A 9,456-nucleotide genomic window follows, 5' to 3' on the forward strand; every position below is an offset into this window, starting at 1 on the left:
CTGGCTTTGAGTATTAGAACTTTTCATTACAGAAAGACCCATCCTCTGTTTCTCCCAGTTCTTTCATACTTGGCACACTACCCATGCCTACAAACTCCCTATCTTGCCCACAGTCTGTCCAAACAAGACCATTTAATGCCTATTTTCACTACAAGATAGCCCTTTCTAGTTTCAGTCTTTTTCAGCTGCAAGTCACTTCCACCCAAACCTCTCAAGAAGGTTAAACTTTGAAGAAAGCATTTTAACCCAAGCACTAAACTACCTTCAGGGTTTTATCATCTTCCTCCTATTGAGAGAACATGACCCAACTTGTTCTTTTAACTCTCAAACCACAGAGTAGAAAATACTGTTTCCCCCAGCTGCTCCATCTCTGCAACCAGCAGAAGAAACACGATGAGATACAGACACATCACTCACTTTTTAGAAAAGTGTCGGTGACTTTAGGATTTATCAATGCATGGTAAGCACAGCGTAGGACTGCTCATGATTCTCTCAACTGAACGATTAAAGCAGGGAAACTTGCACCACACTCCCCTTTTATGTAACCCAAAAATAACTCAAGACAACTGTAAGGACAGGCGACTCCCATCAGCAACACTCATTTCAAAACACACAGACTAACCTGTTCCTCCATCTGCCCCATGGGGTGACATGGAGGAGGTGAAAGCCAAGTCAGTGCTCTCTGGTATTTAGAAACGTAAACACACATCAGGTGTGCTACAACTTTTTTTTAATCTTGTCATTCCCGTATTTCTTAAAATGCAGCTTTTTTACTCCCGCTGCTGCCACCCCAGCAAAAATAACTACTCTCCTCCTCATTCCATTTCAAGGAATTCTGAAGAAGCAAGCAATACAGACCGATTAAACACAATTTTAGCTGCAAGTAAACACTTCCCATTTCCTCTGACAATACCTTACAGAGCAGAAGGGCACAATCTGTTCTGCAGTCACACCTCAAATAAAAGATGAGAAGGGGCTTGGGCTTGCAGAAAGGAGGCAGAGAAGAAGTGAGCAGAACAGACTATTTTCTTTTCAAGGAAAGAGCAATCTCTAGTTAGAAGAAAATGAAACTCCTTTCATAAGCTCGAGTTTCCAAAAGATTAATAAAAGTTTTCCTAATATACATAAGCAAGCAATTGGGAATTCTGAACTTCAGGAATTTATTTCTACTTTAAGGTAAAAGGCAAAATGGAACTTAAGCAAAAAATTAAGCATAATGCAAGCCTAAGAGGAAATCTGCATCTCTAAACCAGCACAGAAGAGGGGAGCGGGGAGCTCAGCAACTGCCTGGTAAGCATAGTCACAGCAATAGCTAATCTCAACATTTTTAAAGCAATCCTAAAATCTGAAGCAACCACACGTAAAGTTCAGCAATTAGTTCTCCTGAGGAAGGCTGCTAGAGGTTCACTTAAGTTCAGCCTCCCTTCTTGGTTTTAATACTTTGAGTTACTCACTTTCTCATGAAATATAAACAGTGGCAACAAAATGAGATTTTTCATTTCTACCATTTTAAAATCGACAACACATTTCCAAACCAGCAGCTCCAGCAGAATTCATGGGAGTAAGGTCACGCTTTGATAATGCTTTGCCTTCTGCAGCACCACTAGGCAAAGGTATTTCCCCCATGTGCCCCCGGTGCCAGAGCACATGCCCCCCCTCAATGCTGCTCTTTAGAAAGAGCAATCCTTTGCAGGTCCATCTTGCAATTTGATCAGAGCCCTTGCAAAGAACAGTCTGCAAATCTGGCTGCTGACAGGGCTGGAGGAAGTAAGGGGAAAAGTTTGCAACACAGCCACAAGCACCCCCTGGTTGCTGTAAGAACACCTTAAACCAGTTTTGCGCACACAGGCATGCTGCGTCTCACGAAACACTTGCAAATCTCAATTATAACAGAATTATACACTAAAGATGTGGAAAGGGACATCCGCAGACACCAGGTTCAGACACACTTCATATACAGCTGCATAAGCCAGGCTATGCTCCTAACTGAAAGGAAACAAACACTTCATATGAATATGTGTTTACAAACCAGAACAACAAGCTGTGTTATGAAGTGGAATATAGAGAGCAAGCTTTTATTTGTATTCTGGTTGCTCATTTAAATGAATATTTCAATTTTCCTGACCATACAAACTGGGTCACTACCACAACAGGTTGGAGGGCAACTTGACAGTAATTCAGCCCCTTATTGTTTCACCTACCCTCTGTCCCTTTCTTAAGGGTGAAAACACATCCACTTACCAACAAGATCCTGAGGAACTACACCCCAACACCTTCTTACAGTTTTGCAGTGAATCACAGGCAAGGATTAGAAAAAATTCTAATACTCACTATCTCATGCACACACACGCCCTTACTGCACAAACTACAACAACTCTGGCCCCTATGGTTTAATCTTTTCCCCCCAGAAGCATAAAGTTTCCGACTGGAAGCTCTGTACCATAAGCAGAAAGAACAGAATATAAATGTTTATTTTACATACAGATTCCGGATATATTTACAGATACTAGGGAGGGGAAAAACCGATAGACAATAGTAACAGATGGCAATGGGGGGCCTTGTTCTGTCAAGTACTGCTCCAACCAAAACTAGAGGTTTAGCAGGCAGTAATCATCTGTCCTGAATTACCCAAGACTATGAATTTTCCTCAGGGAAAGTTGTCAGTTGCAATAGGGGAAAAAAAAAAAAAATTATTTTGAGTATCATCCAGTTCTTCAGGTTGGAAATTGAAAAAAATAACGTGCAGCAGTTTAGAACTAGACTTGTCTATTTGCTCCCCAGTTTTTGTTAAAATTGACCCTATCTAGTATGAATATAATCCTTCTAAGCCCTCTTACAGAGCGTTTGCAGAGCTAGGCCAATATTCAATTTAGCAGAGCAGGGAGGAGGGGAGGGGATGACTTACACATCAACAAAAGCAATTCTACAACCAACAAGTACAGAGCCTGTGCATATACATCCCACTGAGATGGGATTATGAATTAGACAAATTAAGTAAACTGATTCCCTTCAGACAAGGCAAATATTAAGATAAAAGAAGCCATCTGTGCAGTTGGGGAAGTCACTTTATCTGCAGCAACAGGTAGGAGAAGGCAAAGCGTGTATTTACAAGTCACATTTGGGCAGCACTGCAGGTTTACAAACACTAAGATGTTATCTACCCTAAAAAACGTTGCCATCTAAAAAAACCAAACAAGATAGGGAGGCTGAGCACACACAAGCAATCCCAGCGGGAGCACCAGTGGAAGCTGTACAGCGGCCACAAGGACGGCTTTTGCTCTCCCATCCCAAAGGACAGGCAGCTTTCTGCCAGCTCAGGGACTTAAACTGGCTCACAGGAGGGTATGATAGGACAAAAAAAAAAAAAAGGGGGGGGGGGGGGCAGGATCATATTATTGGGAATATAGTGGGGAAGGTTAAAAAACCCCCAACAAAATCTCCATCTTGGCAGGATGGCAAGGTGTCAAGCAGTCTAACCGCATTTCACTGGCCCCGCAGCCGTAAGCGGCCAGCCGGCCACCTCGCCGTCCCCTAGTGCGTTCTTGCTCAGTTCCTGCTCTGCTTCTGGTGCTCAGAGCCTGCACCAAGCCACCCAGACGTGCCAGCGTAGCTGCTGTGGCACCAGCACGCTTCACAAACAGGGCTCCAGCCCTCCCATTTCTAATGCTGCTAGCACTAGATAAACTGAAGGGGAGAAAAAAAAAAAAAATGAACAGAAACGTTATTCAAAACTGTCAATACTCCCCAGTCCAGCTGCCAATGAATCATAAATTTATGAGAACACAGTAAAGGCATCATTAGCAGGGAAAGCAGTCATGTGAGGGGGTTTTTTTAGAGTTTGGGATTTTTTTTCTTTTGCTTGGTTTTTGTTTGGGTTTTGTTGTTGGTTTGGGTTTTTTTTGTTTGTTTGTTTTTTGTTTTGTTTTTTTTTTTTTTTTTTTAAACCAGACACAAGAATGCCCAGGCCCGGTGTCACAACCACTCTGCTTAAAGAAAAAAGCGCTGGTCACTGGAGAGGCAAGGACTTATCTAGGCTAGAACCAATTACATCAAGCGGACAAATGCAGACGTGGTAAACCACCTATCACTTCAGCCTTTACTGTTTAAAAGATCTGCTACAATGAACGCCGGGGGTTGTGGCAATTTCGCTGTTTGGCCAGTCACACCTACAATGGGCTCCAGAGCTAACACCCACAGTGGACAGCAGCAGAGAGCAAGAATTAAATTCTCATCAGGTGAAAACAAGAAAATATTTCTTACCAGCATTTCTTTTCAAGAGTAGGGTGAGATTCAGTGTTACCCCAGCCATTCATTGGTTTTTGGTCCAATTCCTTCCATTTCTGAAGTTAAGTGCCTACCAGTTGCCTGATGTCTTTCTGTTCCCATCCTCCTCCCACCCTCCCGGATTAAGTTACAGCTAGCTACTCACCCAGCTGCTCTTTTATTCTAGACGAAGGCTTATCTCACAGCATAACCTACTACCAAATCAAGAACGTTGCCGCAGTCCAAAATGCATGCAATGCACTGATGGCAAACACCACCTCACAGTCTCTCTGCGCTGTCCACCATCCCAAAAAGATACTGCATGAATATTCAATATTGAAAAATACAGATGAAAGGGATTTAAGCAAAGAAAAGCAGATATCCAGCTCCTATGTCTTGAAAGCCGGAAAAAGAGTGAGAGCTCACATAGCTCATGTCAAGCCTCAGATAAGGATCACTGCTGTGTGATCAAAGCCCTCGGAAGGCAGCACAAACAACGTGGACGTGTTCTGGTCTATGGGCTAAAGCAGCAAAACCCACTGGCCCCTACGTGCGACTTCTGAAGCACCATTCCCTTCCCTCACCAACTGCTATACATCATTGCTTTTTATTACTTCCCAGTTCGACATATGCTGAGAAGGGGCATTTGATACAAAAAGTGAAGATTTCTTTATGCTTACATGGCTTGTAGTAAGGCTCCTTCGTTATAAATAACAACCTGGACAAAGTGCTAAAAAAGGGGGAGAATAGATACCCCTTTTAGAAGGCTACTTGCAACATTATCGACCGTGTTCACTATCAACGGCCCAAATCTTTTCCATTTTAGAGCGGAGCAAAAGGGTTTCTGCAGCTCTTTTCAATCTCACACTTGAGAAAGTACTGTGTGTCCATTCACACATAGATTTAGGGGGGTACAAGGCTGGTTGCAGTGGAGGAGAGTGGGATTTTGAAGATGGAAACAGCCACAAGGCAGATGAAAGTTGTAGGGTTTTTTTAAAACTAGTCTTCATTTTCCCAGATTAGGGTATCTGTTAATCACCAAATATTATCTACCCTGATGTCAAAATGCAGATAAGAGATTTAATTGTTTGACAGTACCCTGTAAAAAAAAAAAAAAAAAAAAAGTCTGATGTCTTCAGAGGCACAAACTCCTAAAATCACTAAAATTATGATGAAGTTGCTTACTAAGAAGCAAGAAAACAAGAAGATTAGAAGATACACTAAATGTGTAAACACTCTTCTCCGCATCTTTCTCCTCCAGGTTTTCCACTATCAACTCTGAGTATGAGATTACTGACACTTCGCGCAGGTAAGGCTCAGAAGACACAAGATATACAAATCAAATTCGCTCTTTTCCTCATTTTTTTCAGACTTAAGCTTTTTCTTAGTACACTGACTTTCTCCATGAACTTCCTTGACATTCCAGGAGGAGGAGAGGAAACCAACAGTGCCTTGCTAAGGCATCTAAACAACAGAGAGGGCATGCTGCACAAAATCAAAGCCCGCAGTTGAAGAACATGGTCTTGAAAACCAATATGCATATCCTGTGGGGGGATATCAGTTTGCATAGTACCTTAAATCAGCCAGCTGGATGTATGTTGAAATACCTTAGGAAACAGAGAGAAAATTCAATAGATAAAGAAAAGAAACTATGGGACTGAGGATGAAAAACCCCAAAAGAAACAAGAAACAGCATCTTAGCCTTAAGAGAAGGGTGAAATGTCACCTTTCCTGAAAAAACACGCACACACCAGCATGTGGAAAAGCCCAGTGACAAGAGGATGCCAGTCTCCAAACTTTCTACGTCACTGTTACAAGGAGGAGAAGTGGGGAAAAGAGGCGAGTCATCAGTGGAAGGCAAACCTCACATCCTCCAAAAAACCAAACCCAAATTCACTTCTCTCAAGAAAAGGCTAAATAAACTAAGAGTTGGTAAAAATCAGCATATTTAGGAATGCCTTCAGGCATTTAAGCTAACATGACCTAATGCCACTTAAAAACAAGTGCTGTACTTACTCTTAACTGGCCTTCAAAGAGCCTGTACGCTCTATATGCTCTAGATCTGAAAATGAACGTCTTGCTCAAGTGAGGTGTTAAAAAAATAACATTCACAGAACATTCACACCCCCGTCATTCCACTGGCATGCTTCATATGGAGGCACATCAGCTGTTTTTCAGCAGCTTTAGACAGAATTTTAATGTCATGTTTTCTCCTTTGTAAATCATTTTCATTTACTCTTAGTCAATAGTCTCAATGAAGGTTAATATAACCTAGAGAAACAGAGATTTTCCTATCAAGTACTGTCAAATTAAAATGAAAGTCAGTATTACAATCTTCCAGAGAAGGAAGGAGAAGAGAGAAGCGAAGCTGCAAGCACCATGAATTCCCTGAGGTCTTTCACCTGAGGGAGGGCACCTTTTTATGAATCCCACCACACAATAATCCTGGTTTGCCATCGTCTCCAAAACAACAATTTTGGGGTCCTAGGGACCTTTTTTTTTTTAAAAAAAAAACCTGGCTCATAAACTAGGTAACAGAGACAGGATGGATTGAACGTGGAGAAAATAAACTGGTCTGAACTTGACAGAGAGGAACGCAAACAGGAAGGCTCTCCAAAACAACCGACCTGTATCAAGCTGACCTGCCGCACGTTAATATCCTTCTACAAGACATGATTTTTCTCATCTCTGTTCTTCCACAAACCTCTAAAAGGGACTGACTATAAAGGAAAATGGAATGAGGCAAGGAAAAGAAGTGTTTACATCCAAGTTTCAGGAACCTAACACAGCCAACTACAGTAACTCGCTATTCTTTCAAGTCACCCTAGAGATACGTAAATTTTCTTTTCAAATAAAACCAATGGCCATTTCCCCCAAATCTGCCACCTCCTTACTGCACTGTGAGATGAAAATAACTCTCACTGGGTTTCTACAAAGCTAGAACTGAAGGGCCCATTATCTGACAACTCCTGCTTGGTCCTTTGACCTGTCCGAAGCACTTATCAGTTCTGCAGCCCTCGATTACATTGCCCAGCTACTTTAAATGTTAAACACAGTCCTGTGCTTTATGACAAGAGCCAAAAGGTGGCCAGGAGTGGAAACAGGGCAGTAGACAATGACAGACAACTAAACCCACAATATTATGGGGTCTGAGATCACTGGATCCCAAAATAAACATGCTACAAGTATTGTAACACTTGTCACAAGACATATTTCTAACTGTTCTTTTACAACCACCATTTTACTGTTTGATGATACAACAGGTGGAGGGCTTAGCTGTTCCTCCTACTAAGATGTATTCCAGCCTGACAGGTTTTTATTTTGTTAAAGCACGCACACACACACACAAGCTTCGCAGTCATAATGGAGAACAGAATCATTCCAGCAGCCTCAAAAACTGTTATTTTCCTCCTCCCCCCAAAATACACAGAATTTTTTTTTCTACAGGCCTTTCACTTACCTCTCCCATAGCCCGTCCTTCCAGAGCAAGCGCTTGAAAATCATGATTCAGTTCATCCATGGAACGTACCTATTTATAGATGGGTAAGAAAAACACATGAGGAAATGTTTGTATTTGGTTTTCTTAATAATATATTAGTTTATAGCAATTTTTGATACAGACTGAGAGCTACATTCCATATTACAGCATATAACAAGGTTAGTGAGCTCCAAAAGATGACTTACCTTTAAGACTCCCAGAAGCTACAACTTCTATAGTGTTAAGATTTATACACGCACAAAAAAGGAAAAACTAGCAATTACTTTAAAGACACACAAAGCCTAACACAACTGCCTTTGCTAAGTGTATTGCAGAGACTAATATTTCATAGTGAGCTGCATGATTTCAAGTGAGAACACCAATGCATAAGCAAGCGAGTCAGCATCGTTTCCTTTCAGGTGAAAATCAAGCAAAGACTCTCATATAGAGCAGGCAGATTTATATTCAAGTTACTTTGATATGAAATACACAACGGTAGAAACAAAACACAAATCAAATTAAATAGCACCATTTGAAACAGAGGGCAGAGGATGAAGGAAAGAGAGCAAGCAATGCCTTAAGGTCGGTTGCCAATTTTAGTTACTGTACCCACAACGATGTCGCAAAGTGGAAATCCAGAAGCAGAAGCTGGGGTGAAAAACACCTTAAGAAAGCCCTGGATCGGGTGAGGCCTTTTCCTCATTCCCGAGAGGTTGCCGGTGTGTGGCTCCGTGGCTATGCTGGGGGCCCCAAGGCTTGCCAGCTAAGGCAAGGCGTGCAAGGGAAAGGCACTGGTGAAGCTGCCCTTCCAGATTCACGCAGGGCAGAGCTCAGGCACTGCGGGAGCAAGGGGATGGCTGGGAAGGCAACACTGGCCTCGCTCACCCAGACGACCTGTAGCTATACATTCACCTGGGGAGTTGTGCTGTTTTCTGCTTCTGCTTTGGATCATGATTTGATGACAATTGTTTCAATTAAAACATAAAAAAGCAGCAATTTAAAACTGTTAGCCAAGTAAGCCAGATCTGTTGAAAAATGCAAGAAAACACTTCTGATTCTCATTCCCAAATCTCACTCAGGCAAGTCCTTACAGATGCAGCCACTGAGCACACGTGCAGAAGCAAAGAAAAAAACCCCAACTATGGACTTGAGGAGAAAGCACAGAAGTTCAACCATGTGCTGGGATTCAGACTAGATTACTGCCCTCCTCAGATAACATACCTATATCAAAGCAGCACTTACTGCAACAGCCACGCACACTTACGATGGCACATAAGCAATACTACACGTCTCCGCAATGTTTACGTAATCCCTGCAACCCAACAGATCTGATACACCTTTCTGCTAGAGCAGGAGTAATAGTTTGTGAAACACTTATGCATGATTAACCCACATCTATTCCCTGAGGTTCTTTATGGGCTCTTTGTAACTCGCAGTGTTTAGTCGTGTCACCACTGAAGACACAGCAGGTGATCTGGACGCAGCCTGCCACAGGAAGGAACCCAGTAATACCTGGTAGGTGATTTATAGGACAACAAAAACCCCAAAACTAGTTTAGATGCTGATGCACCACCCTGCCACTGACCAGTGCTGTAAGCAGTTACACCACGTTCATCGACCTTAACCCTGACTTCTGATACTCACACCACTATTTCCAGCAGAACCAAGTCAAGACTTTGCTGTGATTATGTTTTACTTCTATTTTAAGACAAGAC

General features: G+C 42.2%; 1 protein-coding gene across 12 annotated transcripts in view; it reads right to left on the bottom strand.

The window, feature by feature from the left end:
• PUM1 (pumilio RNA binding family member 1) overlaps positions 1-9,456 on the bottom strand; it is a 74,796-nt gene that overhangs the window by 50,799 nt on the left and 14,541 nt on the right. For all 12 annotated transcript variants that reach the window (XM_035901279.1, XM_035901280.1, XM_035901281.1 and 9 more), the window contains one exon: positions 7,724-7,792. In XM_035901279.1, the coding sequence (XP_035757172.1) occupies positions 7,724-7,792 (69 nt within the window). The remainder of the gene's footprint in view (positions 1-7,723; positions 7,793-9,456) is intronic.

The sequence above is a fragment of the Egretta garzetta genome, unplaced genomic scaffold (genome assembly GCF_000687185.1).
Source record: "Egretta garzetta isolate BGI_Z169 unplaced genomic scaffold, ASM68718v1 scaffold368, whole genome shotgun sequence".
NCBI lineage: Eukaryota > Metazoa > Chordata > Aves > Pelecaniformes > Ardeidae > Egretta > Egretta garzetta.